Source organism: Mercenaria mercenaria, chromosome 2, assembly GCF_021730395.1.
Source record: "Mercenaria mercenaria strain notata chromosome 2, MADL_Memer_1, whole genome shotgun sequence".
Classification (NCBI taxonomy): Eukaryota; Metazoa; Mollusca; class Bivalvia; order Venerida; family Veneridae; genus Mercenaria; species Mercenaria mercenaria.
Window position 1 is genome coordinate 15,533,216 of NC_069362.1, and position 22,982 is coordinate 15,556,197.

At 34.7% G+C, this 22,982-nt stretch overlaps 1 protein-coding gene across 2 annotated transcripts; it reads right to left on the reverse strand.

Annotated features, from left to right (window-relative positions):
• Positions 1-8,492: 8,492 nt before the first annotated feature.
• LOC123563284 (uncharacterized) lies at positions 8,493-18,472 on the reverse strand. Of its 2 annotated transcripts, none has more exons than XM_045356001.2 (3): positions 18,321-18,472; positions 13,620-15,135; positions 8,493-13,053 (listed from the first exon to the last, which is right to left on the reverse strand). In XM_045356001.2, the coding sequence occupies exons 2-3, from the start codon at positions 14,754-14,756 to the stop codon at positions 11,749-11,751; spliced, it is 2,442 nt and encodes an 813-aa protein (XP_045211936.2). In that variant the 5' UTR covers positions 14,757-15,135; positions 18,321-18,472; the 3' UTR covers positions 8,493-11,748. The 2 variants fall into 2 exon arrangements, with proteins under 2 accessions (XP_045211936.2, XP_045211937.2); XM_045356002.2 differs by having other exon boundaries at positions 18,357-18,446.
• Between the last annotated feature and the right edge of the window lie 4,510 nt (positions 18,473-22,982).

A 22,982-nucleotide genomic window follows, 5' to 3' on the forward strand; every position in this document is an offset into this window, starting at 1 on the left:
TGGGATCTTCTTACAGATATAAAAAATAAAGAAACAACTGCTCCATATCAATTGAATATTTTTTTAGCTTTTTTAAAATGGATAAAGATTTAAATAGGAATGAAATGTTATCATTGAATAATTCGATTTTGCTGAAATTTTACATTGTTATTAACAACATATCTGTGTCAACTCGAGGGACATTTATAAATGTACTACTTGTTATATAGGAAAGGTATTGCCAATAATTAGGGGAGACTGAAGTTTAGATTTGCAAAATACATATGTACATACTGATATACATCTCATGGTAAAAACAAGCTTTCGAGATCAATAAGAATATTTTGCACGACTTTCGCATTTCCTACTGTTTAGTAAGGTTTGTCCTCTGATTCAAAGGCAGTCACTTAACTACTAGCTTGATCTCGGAATACAAGTAGTTTTATAATAAAACAACTTTATGTTTCATTGCGAAGGTTATCTTCATATATTTATTTCATTTTACTTACCTGTACGTTTTCAAGAAATCGTTTAATATCGCACGGCCAGATTCTGATACGAAATGTTATCGGCAAGTCAATTAATTTGTATTTTTCCTGTAGCTGTTTACTGCGTTGGTTTTCCATAAGTCTTGATATTTTCAACCTTTTAAGGGACAAATAGTGATTATGTAATCCCAGTCTGGAAATAAAATACATTAGACTGTTAACTGTATGTTGGTACATTATGCAACCCAAAGATTTTTACCCAGACGGTAACTATATAACCTCAAGTAATAATTATATTTACAGCTTCGTTTTCTTTTCCCTTCACATGGATTCATTTAATCGAATATTGCATACTCTAAATTAAAAACTCGAAAATATCGGCGGCATTTGGAATAGCAAACGTTCTTACGTCGCATCACAACACACCTTCCACGGGCAACTTCGGGGAAATCGCACATTTTCATATTAATATGACAGATTTAAAAAATCGGGCGGTGTTATTTCTGAAATGCTCCACCTTTGAGGTCACAAGATCCATTTAACGATAACTTTTTCCGGGTGTTAATGCATGTGAAAACCCAGCCAAATAAAGAACACATTAAATAATACCGCACAGGGATGGCTTTTTGTTAAATGTGTGCGTTAATTACTTAATATGAGCCATGCCATGGGAAAACCAACATAGTGTGTATGCCACCAGCATGGATCCAGACCAGCCTGTGCATCCGCGCAGTCTGGTCAGGATCCATGCTGTTCGCTAATAGTTTCTCCAATTCCAATAGGCTTTAAAAGCGAACAGCATGGAGCCTGACCAGACTGCACGGATGCGCAGGCTGGTCTGGCTCCATGCTGGTCACATACCCACTATGTTGGTTTTCTCATGACACGGCTCATATATATACTTAATGTTATATTTTTAATTCCAAGTAAACACGTTTACGCGCCGAATTTTCGTTTTTTAATGATTTTGCTCTCAGTGTTGGAAAGGTCTGATTAGACCAACCAGGCAAATGCATCCACTATTCTTATGACAGCTACAAGTTACCTCTATCATAAGTAGCAGTTTTCCCACATACAGTATCACAATTATGAATCTAGTAACATTGCTGTCATATTCTACCCTGTCCATTTCTTGAAACAAGGCTGTGGTAAATAGTGTAAATGAAGTGATAGATGTTTTCCCTTCTTAGTTTAATTTCTTCTTACTTATTACATTACTGTTTAAATACTGATTGAAATACTATATTTTCCAGTCTTTTGGTTCCTGACAATGTCAATTGCCAGGTTCTTTTATTCAGCTTTTAACGTTAATATTAATATTCATACTTGTAGCTAGCGAGGGATTGGCATTATAGAGAGATGAATAGATCCAGAGATAAAATCATATTGTTAGAATACAAAGCACGATAACGTTTGCAATCACGATAATGCGTTGTTTACTCGTGCAGTAGAACGTTTTTGTGTTACACCAGATCTGCTTGGATTTTTTATGGCATATTTAGAATCCTATTTTGTAGTTATTCAGCGACGACAACAACAGAATATATCAATATGTTTAGAAAATTTTCTAGCCCCCAAAAACAATGGCATGATGGTTATTTACATATGGTAAAATATTTAATAGATTTAAGCAGTATACAAAATGAGTGTAAAAGGACAATTCACATAAAACCGTATCTGTATCCACTTATCTATTGCTCGTTTTTCTCCTTCAAATTCTTTATCTTTGTTTGCAGTAAACATTCAATGGCAAAAAAATGTTTTCTGTACACGAGCGTTGTTTCATAACATAGTAGCTATGTAATTTCCTCGGACTTGAACGTTGTCCTATTGATTCGTTTCAGATAAGTTTGACAGTCCAATTCAACAATATTCCTTCTCAAGAGAAAGAACGATATCATTTGTCATTTTCATACTTTACATTTGTCTATTTGTATATGTGCAAATAATAAATTGAACTGGTAAAGTGTCCTTATAATGAAAATATTTAGTGAGAAAAAGTGAGTCTTTCACCGAATATTTATTTCACTTATTCATTCTGTACTCATAAAACATATCTAGAATGTTCATAAGCTTCGAGTATAAAGCCAAAGCAAAATACATCAGTAAAACTCTGTATGTAAATTTGACGGCATCTTTACACACAGTCCACTAATCTAAAGCTAGGAGAAACGCAAACCAACCACGATGAGGGATAAGTAGTATTTGTCGGCTACCCCAAAACCCCAAAGTTAACAACAAACAAATGAAGTTTGATAATTGTTTAATTTGTTGTATTATGCTTTTGAAAGAACAACAGTAAAATGTATTCTAAAACTATGCATCACGTGCGGAATTCTTGTTTAACTTTCATTCAAAATTCAAGTTATGTCATATTAGTATTGTACAGGTACAGACAAGAGGGCCCTGAAGGCCCTGTATTGCTCACCTGAAGAAAGTAGGTCAGTAGGTCACATTCTTGGTCAATGAAGTCTGTTTTAAGATCGGTATGCAAAACTGTACAAGTCATCCAAATTTCAAGGCTGTATCTTAAAAAACAAAAAAGTAGGCAAGTATGTCACATTCCACATGACCCAGATTCGAACTTGATATAAAGATCATCAAGGTTAACATTCTGGCCTCTAGAGTGTTAACAAGCTCTTCATTTGACTTGACCTGGTGACCAGGTTTTAGACTCAATCTGACCCAGATTTGAACTTGACCTAAAGATCATCAAGATTAACATTCTGACTAACTTTTATTATGGTATGGTCATAAATCCTCTAGAGTGTTAACTAGCTTTTCCTTTGATTTGAGCTGGTGACCTAGTTTCTGACCCCACCTGACCCAGATCTTAACTTGACCTAAAAATCATCAAGGTTAACATTCTGACCAAGTTTCATAGAGATGTTATCATAAATGTAGCCTCTAGAGTGTTAACAAGCTTTACAATAAAATCTGACCTGATGACCTTGTTTTTGACCCCACCTGACCCAGATCTGACCTTGACCTAAAAATCATCAAGATTAACATTCTGACAAAGTTTCATTAAGATATAGTCTTAAATGTGGCCTCATGAGTGTTAAAAACCTTAACTTTGATTTGTCCTGGTGACCTTGTTTCTGACTTCACATGACTTAGATTTCAATTTGACCTAAAGATTGTCATGATTAACACTCTAAGCAAGTTTCATGAAGATACAGTCATAAATGTGGCCTCTAGAGTGTTAACAAGCTTTTCCTTTGATTTGACCTGGTGACTTAGTTTTTTATCCCAGATAACCCAATATCAAACTCGTCCAAGATTTTATTGAGAGTAACATTCTGACCAAGTTTCATTGAAAATTGTGACATCCAGAGTGTTAACAGTCAAATTGTTGATGACGACGACGAGGTACGACGGACACAGGGCGATCACAAAAGCTCACCTGTGAGCACTTCGCGCTCAGGTGAGCTTAAAACGAAAGTGGAAATTGTATCAAAATTCTGGTTTACAACATTTAATGAAAAAGCCCTAAGTGAATGGATGTTCCACTATATGCGGCATGATGGGAATTATATCCAACAGAATCAGTCTACGTGTTGATGATGTTTTAAATTCAATGAATGCCTAGCTTTTATACTTTGCAATATGCAACAATTTTCTTTAAGCTTTTCTCTAACCAGGGGTTCCACTAGACCTGAAAACCCAAGGGTCCCAGAACCCTTGGGTCTAAATTTTGAAGGGTCATTTTCCAAAATACAGAGTCCTGTCCCAACATGCCGATATAATTGACTATATTTTCTTGCATAGTAATATGTAGATCTCTAGCAAATAAAACAATACAAGAGGGCCAAGATGGCCCTAGGCCGCTCACCTGAGAAACACACCATAACATACCATTACAGTGTAAACATGTTTCACCTAGTGATTTCATGGAAAAAAATATTCTGACCAATTATCATTAAAATTGGAGCAAAAAATCTTGAGTATAAATAAGTATTTTCTTTGATTTAACCTAGTGACCTAGTTTTTGACCCCAGATGACCCATATTCAAACTTGACCTAGATTTCATCACGGCTATTATTCTGACCAAATTTTATGAAGATCAATTGAAAAATACAGCCTGCCTCTATCACATACACAAGGTTTTTCTTTGATTTGACCTAGTGACCTAGTTTTTGACCCCAGACTACCCATATTCAAACTTGACCTAGATTTCATCAAGGCAACCATTCTGACCAAATTTAATGAAATCCAGTGTAAAATGCATCCCCTATTGCATACACAAGGTTTTTCCTTGATTTGACCTAGTGACCTAGTTTTTAAACCCAGATGACCCATATTCGAACTTGACCTAGATTTCATCCAGGCTATCATTCTCAAATAATTTCATGAAGATCAATTGAAAAAATACAGCCTCTATCGCATACACAATGTTTTACTTTGATTAAACCTAGTGACCTACTTTTTGACCAAGATGACCCATATTCGAACTTGACCTAGATTTCATCAAGGCAATCATTCTTACCAAAATTCATGAAGATTAATTGAAAATTACAGCCACTATCGCATACAGAAGGGTTTTCTTTGATTTGACCTAGTGACCTACTTTCTGACCCCAGATGACCCATAATCAAACTCAACGTAGATTTTATCAAAGCAATCATTCTGACTAAATTTCATGAAGATCAATTGAAAAATACAGCCTCTATCGCATACACAAGGTTTTTCTTTGATTTGACCTAGTGACCTAGTTTTTTACTCAAGATTATCCATATTCAAACTTGACCTAGATTTCATCAATGCAATCACTCTGTTCAAATTTCAGGAAGATCAATTGAAAAGTATAGCCTCTATCGCATACACAAGGTTTTTCTTTGATTTGACCTAGTGACCTATATTTGGACCCCAGATGACCCTTTTTCGAACTCGTCCTAGATTTTATTAAGGTAATAGACCCCTAATAGTAATGTTTAATAATTGGCATTTGCTTGGTATATTCTTAAAGTTGACCGTGTTTCGCACTGTGTTGCAATTTTTAAACAACTTTTACCGTGCCGTTTTTTTTATAAATTTTGTGTTAGTATGCCTAGAGTTTTCAAAATTGTGACTTGCGTAGGCATTCTCTGAAGATGGACGACTACCATGTTAAACGTTATCTACTAGGTGCCACAAGAAAGACTTGCCCGGTAGTCACGCTTGAGAGGCCCTTTATAGTGAAATAAACGAGGTCAAAGGTCATTCGGTGCATTTTTCATGCGTGGCACATAAAATACCTTGTATCTTGGACATTTATCGGTGTAGAATAACAATAAAGGTATCAAAATGAAGCTTTGAACATTTATTTACAAACACTTAATCAAGAAAAAATCTAATTTACATACTTATGAATATTCATGAAAAATTAAGAAAATGGGGAGACAATTCATTAAAAATGATATTTTTAGATTATACAAAGATCAAATCTTCACTATTTCTGCTTATTAATGGACAAAAATTAGCAATAATACGTTTGAAACATTACTTTATATAAATATATATCTGTTTGTAGCATTATTCATTGTTTGTAAGGATAAATACTGTCAAAAGTTGGTGGGGTATGTTAATCATTAAAAAAACAAATATCTAAAAAACTAACAATATTTACATATATATTATATATAAACCATATTTTGAGATAGTAAGATGTTTTGATTTTGGAATAATATTCTTCCTAAATATTAATTAAGACTTTTTCAGCTGATTTGCATACTCATGAATATTAATTAAAATGTATCAAATATGCGGTTAAAACGTTCATTTTGTACAATATATCTGTTTATAACCATTGATAAGAATCTTATCAGTTTTATAAATGTCCAAGTAAAGCATGTAAATATTCCATGCATTAAGAATATGATGAGTATTTAACACTTATTCAAATACTGTACAACGTAGTTCACACAGTTCAATCTTGCTCATAGTCTTTTCTCTATAATACACAATACCAGATGACATTGTTCTAAAAATGTCACAACTTTAACGTCCTCCTTGCCATGTACGTTTCTACAATTGGTATAAAAATAGCCTCGTATGCACATTCAAACATGCAAACCTGGTTGGATCGGTAGCATTTGCACATTTAACTGCCCCATTTCGACTTGCAATCCACATTAGTATATGATATATTACTTTGGGTGTTATAGAAATACAGTCATACATTTCACCCGTGGTATCCTTTGAATGCAAGCAAACTTAGCTCCATTATTTTACACTATCGATGCAAAGTTGTGAAGCGTAATTAGTATATGTCCAAACTGGCATATATATATAGGTATGATGGTATGTTTTTATACACAGGATACACATGTGGTCAGCCTGTATAACCCTGATACCCAAAATTGCCTGCATCTATACCTAATATACTGATAGTTGCCTCTTTGCATGCCACGGACGCTCATAGTGTATCTGTATCTATAGCTAACCTGACCTGTATGTATCTCCATGATACCCAGAGTGATCTGTATACATTGGATACATTGGCGGTCTCTCTGTGTACCAAGGGTATACGTATTAGCATACATATATAGCCCGGATAGCCTGTATGTATACAATGGATACCACGAGAGGAGGCCTGTTTGTACACCTAGGATACCTATAGTTTTCTGTATATATAACCAGGAAGACCTATATACCCAGCATACCGAGAGTGGTCTTTATGTAAAGCAAGTTTACATATAGCGGTAGCCAGGATCCACTTTTGGCCTGTATTTATAGCCAAGAAGACCTGACAGTATGCCAAGGACACCTGGATAGACCTGCCTCTATAGCTAGGGTATACCGGTGGCATGTATTTATTCCCAGAATATTCATAGTAGTTACATTAAGTAAACGGTCAGGATGGCCTGTTTGTATACCCAGGATACTCATGGTGGCCTACCTAGGATGCACTCAGGTGACCTGTCTATATACCAAGCGTACTCAACGAATATACAGGCCTAGAGTATAGCAATGATGGTCTGCCTGTATACCCAGTTTTTTTTTTACCTAGAAAGCGGGATATCCATAATGGCCAGTATATATGGCCACGATGACATGTTTGTATATCCAGGCTACACAAAGTGGCATGGCCTTATACCTTGGATACATAGATAACCTGTCTATATATCAATGCCATCCAAAGTGATCTGAATGTATAGCCATGATAGCATGTCTATGTTCCAAAGATACCCAGAATGGCGTGTATGTAAATCAAGTTTCCCTTGGTAGCCTATATATACAACTGTATAGCCAGGATGACATGCCTGTATACCCAGAATATCCAGAGTTGGAAGGAAACTTGGTTGGCCCTTCTGTATGTCCAGAATACCCAGAATTGCGTGTCTGTATATTCAGTATACCAGTATTTGCCAGTATGTATACAAGTGTAGCCAATATGATCTGTCTGTATGTACAGAATACCCAGATAGGCCTTTCTGTATATCCATAATACCCATAGTGACCTGAATTTATAGCCAAGGTACCCTTAGAGGACTGTATGTATAGCCAGGGTAGCTATACATGTATGCATAAAACACGCAGAGTGAATGATTGTATAACTAAAATACCCATAGTGGAATGTACATGTATGTGTACCCAGGATAATTTTCCTAGAATTTCTAGGATACCCATTTTATCTGTCACTGTATCCAGGCTACCTATTGTTGACTATATTTATAGCCAGGTTTTCCCTAGCTTTCTGTATGTATTATAGCAAGAAGGGCCAGTCGGTATATACAGGATACTCAGAGTGGCATATCAGTATACCCTCGATACCGATAGTGTCATCATTATTTAGCCTGGATGGCGTGTCTGAAAACAAATGATATCAAAAATGGCTGACTTTATATCACTGATACACAGTTTGCCTGTCTGTATCCTAAGATTATCCATAGTGGCCTGTATAAAAAGCAAAGTTTGCCTGCCGATATACCGAAGATATCCATAGTTGCCTTCTCTATACCTCTAGATACATTGGGTGCCCAGTCGTTATACAAAGAATACTATTGATACCAATTTAAGCTATCCTGTCTGTAAACCCAATATATGTTTTAAAAAGTATATTGTTTAATTATCCGTCAAAATACTGTAAAACCTTACATAAAACCTTTTGTACATTCTCCAGTATATTAAAAAAACTGAACATACTGACTTCTTGACGGCCATTGTGAAAAGTGGCTGTCTTATTGGTTGTTTGAGATGGTGTCAACCTGATTTAAAATAGCAATGTTGTTTTTTAATCACAATACTATACTAAGCTACATAAAACAACTCTGTAGACTCTATAACATATGCAAAGAAACCTTAACATATTGACTTTTGGCAGTCGTTTTGAAAAATTAGCACCATATTGGTTATCTGAGGCTTCTTACATGGCAGCGTATGGTCTTATTATCAATTGTATTTATCAATGTTAATACTGCAATACATTACGTTAAAACATATGTAAACGCTCATATAATATGCATACTTTTGAACATTCTTACCTTGAAAAAAATGGCAGTCATATTTGCTGTGTGACATAGGTTCACATTTTGAACAAACCGGCAGATATGTACCTAATACAAAATAACTGCCTTGCAATTGTGAAAACAAATATACACTTGTGCTGAAGATAACAGTTGGTCAGAAGTCAGCTCACCCCATCCACTTCAAGTAGTATCTACACATAAAACACATATGATGGCGTCAATAGATAAGTATCCCACATATCATTTGTTACCTTTCTGTTGTTCAAATCATGAACATTATATATAAAACATTCTAACATGGCTCGATTTGATTTCCAGTTAAACAAAGAAGGAAATCAAGCTCTGCATATTCTGCGATAAAAAACGCTTGACGCGCGGACCGGTAAGAGAGAATTATGACGACAACTATGACGTCAAAATGCCGCCTGACGTACGATACATTACTCCTCGGTTAAATGAAGTCCAGCATAATATTTATTAAAATATGTCAATTGGCATGCCAAAATGAAAACAACCAACGCCTTCTTGTGATGTATCGTCTAATTTACCACGGTTCATTTAACCACTCAGGCTAACGCCATCGTGGTTAAAATCCTACGCATCTGAACTCTGAACCGTGGTAAACTAGACGATAAACCACTCAAAGGCCTTGATTATTTGTTAAAAAAATATTGCACAGCTGTACATACATGCCAATTTTTTATCGTAATTTTGTACGATTTTGTCACTTTCATTAATATTTATAAATATGCAAATGAGCTAATTTGCATATAGTGATTTTATTTCATAGTTAAATACATTGGCTTCAATTAAATACCGTTTTTGTTCACTTATTTCATCAAATGGCGAAGATATAACGCAATATAAGTGAAATCTGTAAAAACTGCACTTAATGACCTTTGACCTAATTTCTTGACATTAATATAACCTTAGAATTGTGACTACCGGCATCATTGAACTACTTATATCATATACTTCTCATATAACACATAAAAGGTGCATCTTCAAAAAATGCCTACGTGGGTGTTATCCAGCCACATATATGAAAATAATTGGTAAACTGTGTAATTTATGGTATTTCCTCAAGCTCAAGTAGAGACAAATTTCAAAGTGATGGCCACTATCCAAAACGTTTGCAGAGGATTCATAATACCATTAATTTTCATAAAAGAGACATCAAACTATTGGTAAACAATTATAAAACACAAAATAAAACTAACAATATCATTTTTTTAGGGTACCTCAAGTAAAAGGATTTAATGAGACAGAATTCTAACTCCAACATTGAAAAATTAAGGTCGAATCCTGCGGGTCTGTTTTGGATATTGCTCACTTCATTCAAAAATAACCATGAGGCAGAAGTAAAACCTACCTACATTTCTTCCACAATATGTAGTCTAAAGAGTGAAGGCCAAAGTGCGAACTTTAACCGCATGTAACTCAGTATATTTAAAGATGTCTAACTCTACCCCTTCTGTTTCAGAGGTAAATTCCCTTTGAACAGCAAGAAATCGCTTATCAAATGAAAATTGTCATTTTTTGTACAATAAATCAAGTCTTGAAAGAAGTAAAAACTTACTAGAAAGAAATGAAAATAAGGAAAACAAATTTGGTCCCAGTGGGGCTTGAACCTACGCACCCCTGCAGTCAAAGTAGGTTTAATGTATGAATTAAATTCTTCAAAAAGGAGGTAGTCTATTTTAGCGGGTCTAATACCTTAAGGTTATCATTTTGACTTAATTTCAGGAAGATCAATTAAAAAATACAGCCTCTATCGCATACACAAGCTTTTCTTTTGATTTGACCTAGTGACCTACTTTTTGATCCCAGATGACCCATATTCGAACTTGACCTAGATTTGATCAAGGCATTCATTCTCACCACAATTCATGAAGATTAATTGAAAAATACAGCCTCTATCGCATACACAAGCTTTTTCTTTGATTTGACCTAGTGACCTAGTTTTTGACCCCAGATGACCAATTTTCAAAATCGGCCTAGATTTTATCAAGGTTATCATTCTGACCAAAATTCATGGAGATCAATTGAAAAATACAGCCTCTATCGCATACACAAGGTTTTTCTTTGATTTGACCTAGTGACCTAGTTTTTGACTCCAGATAACTCATTTTCAAACTCACCCTAGGTTTCATAAAGATTATCACTCTCACCAAAATTCATGAAGATTAATTGAAAAATACAGCCTCTATCGCATACACAAGGTTTTTCCTTGATTTGACCTAGTGACCTAGTTTTTGACCTCAGATGACCCATTTTCGAAGACGGCCTAGATTTCATCAAGGTAATCATTCTGACCAAATTTCATTAGAAATCAGTTAAAAGATACAGCCTCTATCGTATACACAAGCTAAATGTTGACAGACGACAGACGACGGATGCATCATACCTTAAAGTTCTGATCAACAGTTATACAATTAGCTAATTTACTGTACTGTATACTTTATAAAATTTAAAATCAAACTTGTTCCTGAGCAAATATTCACTTTTATGATTAGTAGATTTATATTTGACATGGTCAGGTAGGTGATGAAAGTTTGTTTTCAAATGTGTTAAATTTGAAATTTATATTGTCATTTCGTGTGATAATGAACAGTTATAATTTAAATGACTAAATTGCGAAACAATTATCAGAAAATATTGCAAAAAGGGAAGAAAAAATGCATCAAATTGTATTGGCCGATTAACATATTTATGATACAAAAAATAGAATAACATATGCTCTCATATGTCTACAAATATTTCTTGCCCGCTTAAACAACTGTCTGTCCCGGCAGAGAATGTTTTTCGATGATCATTTTGATTTATGATCTCATTTCACTTTCATCATAATAAGGCCATGTGAATCCGACCAATCTTTGCTGCATACCTCTTCTGCAGACGTTGCAGTTACATCATTCGCTTCTTTCATAAATTGACGAAGGCCGGACCATTTTTTCCCAGAAAGATAAATCTGTCGTATATCGCGTATCATTACTTTCCTTAGTTCTTTCAGACGATCTACAGGTTTTTCCGGTTCTTTGTACAAATTCTTTGATTTGTTGAACATACTTGGAAGATACCCAATAACGGTTTCCTCGAACATTTCAGCTTCATGAAGATATCCATTGTTTATGCTTTCGTCCATTATTGCGACAATATCCTGAAGACATGCTTCGTGTTCAGCCGTTTCAGCCTTACAGTTTTGGTCGTGATATATACATATCGTTTTCAGCATATATGACGAAAACGGGTGATATCCATTCAGCTGTAAGAAAGGGTGTTCCCCGTATTTGTAACTCAAGTGCTTCAAGAACATGTATAGGGTTTTGTGATTTTTACCCAAACATGTGCGGACATAATGAACCTCTGTTTCAGTAAAGGTTTTCCTGAATCCTTCAATATATGCTACAAGTAAAAGCGAACCCCTTTCTGTGACAGCTTTACCTATTGTGGGAATTGTGGCAACCTCTGGATTGTACAATTCGTCCACGTTACTGTACTTAATGGCTATGGTAATATCAACAGAAATTCTTCGATTCTGGTAGAGAAACTCCCAGACCATATTTGGAAGTCTTGCTTCACAGAATCGCACCGATAGCTCAGTTTTATTCATAGGTGGAAGAGCAATCCATTCTGTCCGATCGTGATGACAGAAAAGGCTAACGCTTGCTTTAGATTTTCTGTCTGTCATAATGGTGTTGTACAATTTCGTACTAAATCGTTCCATTACGGAAGCGGCATGTGATACTTTTTCTTTGTCTAGTGTTGACGCTATACTATCGTTCCCAAAGTGAAGATCCACTCTATCATCTTCATTTAAGCTACTTATAACGGTGAAAGCACCAGGTTTTGAAAGTTCCGAAAGAATTGCAATGAAATCAAACTCATCAGGAGAGAAGATCTTTGTGCCCTCATGAAAACTTCCAACTTTTAATAGTTCTGACACCTTGCACTCAGGGTCTTTTGTTCCAAGCTCATCAAGGAAATGACGAAGATGAGAGTAAATCGCATTCCCTATGCTAACAGCTTCATCTGTTGTAACATCTTTTCTTATTTCATCGACCTCCTCGTCTATCAAACTATTCAAATTCTTCTTCCCTTCCCTTACGTATATATAGTCATCGACTTCTGGTAACTGAAATAAGAATAAGAATCCAGTTGATAACATAATATTTAGTCTTTTGATACACTTTTGACTATAAAAGAACAAGCTCTGTGTGTGTGTGTGTGTGTGCGTGTGTGCGTGTGCGCGTGTGTGTGTGTGTGTTTTTGTTGTTGCTGTTTTTTGTTGTTGTTGTTTTTGTTGCTTTTTTATATTTGTCATAATTATTTTTTGGTATTCGGACAAAATAAGTGATAGTTTTGCAAGCATATTATTTCAAAGAAGTACATGCAAACGACTTTTTTATGTTTTAGCCTCATAACAAAGGATTTACTAAATTATAAATCATTGAATATTGATTCCGTGAATTTAGTAAACAAATTTTTAGTATTAACGACAACTGATTACAGTGAGATTAACAAACAGTGGGAAGTTCTAACTTCGCTTTTACAACATGTGATCCTAATGTGGGAGCAAATGAGGATGAAATAATATTAAATGCACGAAGCATTCACTTTAATGGACAGTTATAAAAATTGTATTAATTATAATAGTTTCTTATGATCAGCCAGCTTATCTAAAGATACCTAATAACTTACCGCGACGTTAAGTTCAACTGGGTTTTCTGTTGGTAAAGTGAACGGAAGTTCTTCTACTTTGTGGAGAAAACTATGATCTGAGTGGTGGTATAACAGTTCTCCAAGTCCCGCTATTTGTTTCATCAGTTCAACTGTTGTGTAATTACACTTGTTAACCTCATCGTATCCATACATGGCTCCGTACCAGCAAGCAGCTATTGCGCATGTAACATTGCTCAATCCCCCATGGCATATGGACCTGACACACAAGTCTTCCCAAGATCCGTCAAAAGAGAGAAATGCGTCATATGCGATTAATGTTGCTTCGCAAGCACTTCTACCAGGTCGATCAGTGGAAATTGATTTGTAAAATTCTTCACTCATGTCACTATTATAACCGTCTGGAAAGATTGGATCAGCTGTGCCGGTCTCAATTCCTCTCAGTTTTATGTAGGTTTTCCATTTGTCTATGAATTCGTCCCATGTCCTAACGTTTTCATCTACAGCAATGCCTTGTTCTTTGACATATTCTAACGCTTTTGGAAATATTTTCATCAGTCTGCTTCCCCACTGTCGAACTTGAATCTTCTGGATAGCGTATGATGTAAATAACGCAGTGACTAGAGAACCTAGGTAACCAACTGGATGATGATGTGTCATTCGACCACTCTCTATGCTGAGTTTTATCAGATTGTTTACGTCCCAATCATTAGGATGTCGCAAACCTATGCACATTGCCCTTACAGCAGCTGCAGAACTTACACCATCGTCGTTGAAAGGAACCATGCATTCTGCGTCAATATCAGGATTGAGAAGTTCCCTTGACGCAAAAAACGTTTCGTCCGGATGGCGTTTATCAATATCATATATATCACTCTGATAATATTTCGCTAAACGCCAGTATGCGAAGTCATTTGCTGTTTTATACTTGTCTATAGTAAGTGCATGGGCAGTGTGTCTGTGCAGCAAGGTGCAGTAACTAAGTCTCCACTCCGGAGGTTTGATATTTATACTCTTTACTCCCCCGAGTTCTGTTAGTTCTTTATAGATATGAGGTCCTCTTGTACATTCAAGCCAGTTTCCATTTTTATACCCTAATGAATCACCAACGGCACTCAATACCATTGCAGCTTCATATCGTATCTCCAAAGGGGCCATTCTGAGTAGAGATTTTACTACCTTTCAAAATATTTCATACGAGCAGTTATGTTTTGATAGTGTTTTAATCAATATCCATTAAACGACTGAATATGGTTTATATTCAATCACATCTAAAGCGCTGCTAACGTTGATTTTGAAGTGTAAACCTAGCTATACTTGAGACTTTGAACTTGTGCAGAATAATGATCTGAAGTTGATACAACTGCTCAAAGCAATTGCAATTTTTATCATTTGCTGTTCTCCGTTTTGTCGAACGGTAAGTTCCGTATCATATATATCATGAAAGGATGTCTGCATGAATTGCCATTTTGTGTTGCTAAATATTGGTACGTCAAAGATATCCGGAATGTCCAGCTATGGCGTCAGCCGGTCTAAACTGAAATAAAATGTTACAGTTTAAAAACAGTATGGTTTGATTTGAAAACTTGTTTACATTGTTAGCTAGATAGATCCATTATGGTAAAGTATTTCTCTAAAGCTCGAAGTCAGCGTTGTTCTCTTTCTGGTTCTTTGGGATCATGGGGTCCATTCAGTTTATACTTAAACTAGTAGCGGAAATGGTTAAGTTGAACTTTGCCTCCTATGGACAGATGCATTCAATTATGTTGTTACTTTGCTTGATTGTGTTAGATACTTCCCAAGTAGCTTCTTATAAAACTATATCACACCATCTGTAATTAAACACCGTTGCCCCATAATTGGATTTAGCGCTTTTATCGGGGTCTTGGAGTTCATTCATGTCTATTAGAAAAGAAGTCCTGCTTTCTGTTTGTGCTACGAGGCGTTTTATATTACTAAAACCGGGTCTTCCATTGTTTTACCTAGTTGTGTTATGCACTTCCAAAGGACCTTGTTATAGTTATATTCATAGCATATTTTAACTTGATAGCTGATTTTAAGACATGAATTTAAGACGCAGTTTCGTCCGTAGTATAATATTTGAATACTTTCGTCTCATAAATCATTATAACGATTTCATATCTTTCTTGCGAGCATAGTATTACAATTGGAGAGGAACGTTCCTACGTTAAGTCTCACTGATAACATGTGACAACATCTTAACGAAAACTGTTACGGTGCCGCTCCGTGCGACCGTCTTAACTCAACTATTATATGTAATAAAGCATTATTTCTACGTTTTCATAAGTAAAAAGGCCATTTTGAAGCGAGATACTTACATTAACTATTACTGACAATTTCAAAAATCAAATGGACAAATTACAAATGAAATTTTAAACTCTACTCAAATGTACATAGAGTGTTGCAAAGTCTCAACATCCAAACTGTCATTTGAAAATATGGTAAAAAATACGTATAAACATCTCTTCATGCATTTCCATAACTCTCTGATATGTTTTACTTTAGTGCATTTGTCACTCTCCGCCGCTCCCGCCCCTCCCTACCCAACAACCACAACACACACACACACACACACACACACACACACACACACACACACACTACTCATCCATTTACTAATATTGTTTCATGTTCATATGTTTACAACTAATTGCATCTCTTTTTTCCTTTCTGTTTCAAAATGCAATTTATGAAACGTATGCTCTGATACTTTTGCATTTCATTTCATCACTGGGTTCGGTGGGGTCTTTAAACTTCAAGTCATGAAAAATTGTGCATTTATTCAAATCTCTGGTAATTTTGCATTTAGCTGTGTCCCATATTTTAACAACAACTTTGAAGTGAAAACATGTGCATTTGCTCAAAACTTTTGTACTTTCGCAGTTGACTCCTGTATATACTTATGATTTTGCTATCTTATTGAGTCTGTTTCTTCACTCGTTTTTAAAGCTGTAATGTTTTAACGTATGAATTTACTGAAATATTGTTACAAAAATATAAATATCTGCAACAAAAATCCCAAATAATTAGTCTGATTACATTTTTTAATCTACACTAAATTAATAATAAGGAATATGTACAGTTATTGTTTTAAATCGATAAGTTCTCAATCCCTCACATATTTGCGACTTCTTCACATAAAAACCCTCCAATCAGCCCAGAAAACATCAAAATAATCCCTTTTATACCTGCTACAAAAAAAAGAAAGCTATCTCCCAATATGGAATCTCATAAATGATAGCATTAACCCTGCCAGCTAGATAGCCCAGACCGTAGAGGTTTATGGGGCTACACTGACCCTAGCTGACTCCAGCATTCTGCAGGAAGTTGCAGAGATCCTCTGCAAGGAAATACTATAAGGGAAAGAAAATAAGCTATTTTCATTTTAAATCTTGATAATATTACAACAATTCTGTGTAGTTTTGCATTTTCCTTAATTCGTATGAACACTTATTCCTTGTTTGCGTTAGATATGCTCCCAAAGGATTTCCTTATAATCTTAAAGTTTGATTGATAGAACAACCTTGCTTTGCGTGTTGAATTCTTTCATTTGAGGAAGGCATCTAGTTGGTTTGCATAAGATCAGTGGTTCTACCTAGGTGCCAGCCCGAACATGAAATGATGTTCACATGGATGCCTGAGGTATTCCTTCATCATGCAAAAACTGAAACGTGGCCATAATACTTTTAATTCTGTTGGGGGTTATGTTAAACACAACAAAAATGCTGCTAAGTGGGCACATAAAAGTGTATACGTACACACGTAATAAATAAATCGAGTGCACATTATAGCTAATACGTGAGCACGAAATAAATATTTCGTGCATACACAATAGTAAGATTGCAACATTCATAATCCGGATAGTGAAACATTTGTTTTAGAACTCTGCGCACGCAGTAGCTATTGCGTGCACATGTTTTCGGTATTACGTGCATACGTTGCACATATTACTTATTACGTGTAAGTTTATAAGTAAGTTTATGTACACGTATTGACTATTACGTACTCACGTTATAACTTATACTTGCGCCCACAATAATATATGTCATTTCTGTACTATCGTACATTTTGCTTAATTTTTGTCTAAAATATCTTAAGAGTTCTTTAGATTAATATACATTATAACTGGAAGTGTTATAAATATAAAAGTATCAAATAAACACGATATCAAAATGACCTATTACGCACTTTAACTGATTCTGACTTTTCATCATAACTCTTTTCTTTTTAATCGTATTTAGACTTATTGGTAAGTTTAATTTATGTATATTCAGCCGCAATGCTTCGATGAGAGTTTGTCACACTTACTTTTGACTTCGTTTAAAGATTGTCAGATCATTGATTTGAGTGTGGAATATGTAATTTAAAACATTTTTTGTCTGTTGTTTTTGAAAAAACAGACGTATTATTTTGAAATCTTCAAGTTTCGATTACTTGATCCGTTTACTTTTAGAATCTGACAACAATTAAATGCAAGCACACAAATACATGTAATCAATTTAATTATTATATGTATGTAAATAATCTCAGCCAGATGACACTGAGCGAGATCGTAACCAAATGAGATGTTATCACATATTAATTTACGTTGCAATGTATTAGTACCTCTCCCGGAGTGAATGTGTAGTTAGTTCTTAATCAAAATGATATAACAGCTGAAAAGATTTGAATTGCATACAGATATATTATATATCAACGTACCTCTTTAACATATATCTAACAAAAGAGAATACTGACTTTCATTAAGTAATCCACTAACAGCGCAATAATATGACACAAGAATGTTAATGTCAATGTAAAAGTAAATAAAACTATATTTAGCATTTCAAAGAAACGTTAGCAATCTGATTTCCGAAATCAGTTTAAAAACAGATGTGTGACAGGCTATTCTATTTTTGGTATCAAATTCAATAGCTAGACGGGTTAATCTTAAGTGCATCATTGATCTATACAAAATGTGGCATATCGTATTATCTTGGTAGGGTTTATGACTGCAAAATGTTGTCATTTACACTTCAAGTATGCATGGTGTTTAAAGGCTTATAATGCCTTTGTTTAAAATGTGGCTGCCAATTTTTTCCTTTATGAACATAAAATTATTAATTTCACGTTAAATCCTATTTCTCATAATCGTTTTCTCTATTATTTGTCGAAGGTTTGAATATTGATGAACAAAGCAGAACGTTTTATTGAACCTATTGTTTATGATTACCTCCCTTTATGACTCTAAATGTAAAATTTCATGTACAGTATTAAAAATAGCGCTTTTCTAACCATATAATTATGCATAACATCTGTTTGGAAAGCTATTTCATCTGTTTTTAACATCAGATTTTAAAGCATTATGAAACTTTAAAGTAATTTGTTTGTCAAAGTAAACAAAAGATATATAATACTTGAAAGAAACATTAGCAAGCTGTTTTCTAAAATCAGTTTTAACAGACACGTGACAGCCTATTCTATTTGCGATATCGATTCAATAGCTAGACGGGTCGATTTTAAGTGTGTCATTGATCTATACAAAATAGGATATAGTTCTTAAGGCATATTATTTTAAGGTTTTTAGAAAAAAAGATAATTGTGTGCAAAGAGCTACGACAAATACGAGCAGAGTATATAGCTCGCAAAAAAAAAACTTTCAATAAGAATATATTGCAAATATGTTTATCCACGAGTTTTGGGTCCCCTTGCGTTTCTGGTTCAGTGTCAGTGCCTTTAAAGGTGGTTTTTCAGATTTTGATCAAGTAATGGATTGGATCGAAAGTTTAACAAACGATCATTTATTCTTTTTTATGTATTTCGTGTTCGATTTTCACTGGAAGTATCTTCAAACTTTGATTTCCCTATCCTGGTTGCCCAACAAAGATAGAGTCATTTTAGCATATGCATAGATTTAATGTAAATACTTTACCTGAGGAATGATATATATAAAAGTTCAATTTGTAAGGAATAAACAGCAGCAGACTTCTGTGTTTTACAATTATTTTAATTCTTCACTGCAAGCGCTTTCAATACATATATCTTCAGGCAGTTTACATTTTGAAATAATGTACAATCAGTTTACATTTTGAAATAATGTACAAATAATGTATAAATTGAACTTTTATATATTTTATACCTACACAAGGATTTTACTGACTTTTTTAATATGTATTATATGATATCTATATACATTATATATATATATATTAATATAATTATATAAAATAATTTATAATATATTAACAGCATATATCTATATTGTTAGGTCACATCAAATATATTTAGCGAAATCATTAGAAATCAGTTTTAATAACTCCATTACCTATCTTGGTTGCACAGAAATCAACGAATTAGGAAGCTTCATGCTATTTTAAAACTTAACTTTATGTTTAAGATTATTAAACTGTCTATCAAATGCAAGCGTAAACTAGAAATTATAATGAGATCAAATGAAATGGTCCACATTTTGAAAACTTTCATATACATTGTATAAGGGGAGTAATAACAAAATTTCATAAACATTTTAAAGCATATATTTCTAATAGGGATCTTACTCTATGTAATGGGTCATTGTGTTCATTAAACAAATCTTAAAAAACAGAATACGCTAAAATGGAAAATATCATAAAATATTGCTTAAATGTGATTTTCCACCTTTAACCACTTGGTCACAGAAATATCGTAAAAGCTTTGAAGTTCATTTTCGATTTTACATTCACGATTTCTTTCACTTTCGTTATAGTTTCTTCGAGCTAGTAAAGATTTTTACGGGTTTCTAGAAATTGTTTCCGCCTAGTTAAGACATGTCCTTGTATTCAATATCACTCATGACTTGTATAAAAAAAGAATACCTTTCACTGATAACTGATACCAAAGATAAATGTTTACTGCGTCATTTCTCACACAAAGTTATATATAGACGTGTGTGTGCAATTTTATATATTCCTGGTAAACTATTAGCCATGAACACTATGTGTACTTTTTAATTGAAAGGAAACATTAAGATTCAACAGCTGTTGGAGGACAGCAAAGCTCGGCTTTTCAACAGTCTTGTCAACTGATTGAATAAAAAAAGGGGGCATTATTTTGCAAAATTGCAAAACAGGGTTATGAAACATATACAATGCATATCAGCACTTGACAATGGACAATTGTTAGAAGTTTCTGCGATATCAGCTTACGTACAAAACTTAACCAACAAGAGGGCCAAGATGGCCCTAGGTCAGGACCAAGATGGCCCTAGGTCGCTCACCTGAGTAACAAACCATAACAGTGTAAAACATGTTTTACCTAGTTATTTGGAGACAAATAGTCTGACCAATTTTCATTAAAATTGGACCAAAAAAACTTCTTGAGTGTAAACAAGTATTTTCTTTGATTTGACCTAGTGACCTATTTTTTACAGTACGTGACCCAGATCCGAACTTGTCCAAAATTACATGACAAGAGGGCCAAGATGGTCCTAAATCCCTCATCTGAGTAATACACCATAACAGTGTAAATATGTTTTACCGAATGATTTCATGGAGACAAATAGTCTGACCAATTCTCATTATTAAGATTTGACCAAAGAACATGGCCTCTTGAGTGTAAACAAGCGTTTTCTTTTATTTGACCTAGTGACCTAGTTTTCTATACCACATGACCCAGATTTGAAGTGTCCAAAACTTCATGAAAACAAACATTCTGACAAAGTTTTGGGAAGATTGGAACAAAAATATGGCCTCTAGAGTGTATACAAGCTTTTTATTTGATTTGTTCTAGTGACCTAGTTTTTCACCCCATGTAATCCAGATTTCAAATCATCCAAGACTTTATGATAACAAACATTCTGATCAAGTTTTATGAAGACAGAATAAAAAAATTTATCCCCTAGGGTGTAAACAAGCTTATTCTTTGATTTGACCTGGTGACCTAGTTAAAATTTCATCCGATATTTTATCGAACAAACATTCTGACCAAGTTTCATGCACATAAAATGAACAAAAGTGTTAACAAGCTTCCTTTGATTTGACCAGGTTACGTAGTTTTTGACCCCATATGACCAAATTTTGAACTTGGCCTAGGATTCATCAAGATAAACATTTTTACTAAGTTTCTTGAAGATAGGGTCATAAATGTGACCTCAAGAGTGTTCTTTGATTTGACCAGGTGACCTAGTTTTTGACCCAATATGACCCAGTTTCTAATCTGGCCTAGCAATGATCAAAATAAACATTCTGACCATGTTTCATGAAGATAGGATCATAAATGTGGCCTCTAGGCTGTTAACAAGCTTTTCATTTGATTTGACCTGATGACCTAGTTTTTGACCCAACGTGACCCAGTTTCGATCCAGGCCTAGAGATCATCACGCTAATCATTCTATGCAAGTTTGTGTCAAATCAAAGCATAAATGAAACCTCTATATGATTAAAAGGGCCAAAATAGAAAATTTTGCCCCTTTCAGTGGCAGTAACTCTGACCCACAATGGAATCTAGCCGGTTTTCGAAAGGAACCGAGATCTTAATGTGACTTAAGTTGTTTGTATGTGTGGTTAAAATCAAATATAAAATGTCACTTCTAGCGTGTTCACAAGGTAAAAATTAACAAATTTTTACTCTTTCAGGGGACAATCAGGGGCCGTAACTATGATTGGATCTGACAGATTCATTTTGGAGTCCAAAATTTATTGTTATTGAAGATATTTTGCAAGTTACTTTCAAATCAAACCATAAATGAAGTCTCTATATGGCTGCAAAAGCCAAAATAGCAAATTTTGGCCCTTTAAGAGGCCATAACTCTGGAACCAATGAGGCGATCTGGCCAGTTTTCGAAAGGAACTGAGATATTATGCCAATACAAGTTGTGTGCAAGTTTTATTAAAGTTGACTGCATTCGTGCAGTCTGGTCAGGATCCATGCTGTTCGCTTTCAAAGCCTATTGCAATTAGAGAAACCATTACCGAACAGCATGGATCCTGACCAGACTGCGCGGATGCGCAGGCTGGTCTGGATCAATGCTGGTCTAAAACGCACTATGTTGGTTATCTCGTGGTGCGGATCAGTTATGTAGTCTGTACACTTTTCTTTCATTTTATTGAACGGCTTCACACTGTGCTGTAAGGCATTTTATACGCCACTTCGTATAGCACAAACCGGTTTAAAGATGGAGTCAAATCGTAAAAACCTATTTTACACTGCAAGTACTCATACTGCGTTGAGACAGGTTGAATGTTAATACGCCGCTAAAAGATCAAACAGAAACTGCGGATGAGTTTAGGTCAGGATGTGTTTGTACAAGAAATTAAAAAGGCCAAGTCACGGGACTGGTGCATAATAAACCTCCTTATATATATTATATCATATGCTTTATGGGATGTCGAATTCTGTCCAGATGCT

Excerpts from the sequence above, each read along its gene's own strand:
- LOC123563284 (XM_045356001.2), bottom strand. The coding sequence starts at position 14,756 with ATGGCCCCTTTGGAGATACGATATGAAGCTGCAATGGTATTGAGTGCC. Across the intron at positions 13,054-13,619 it reads CAGTTGAACTTAACGTCGCG|TTACCAGAAGTCGATGACTA; the intron begins GTAAGTTATTAG and ends TTCTTATTTCAG.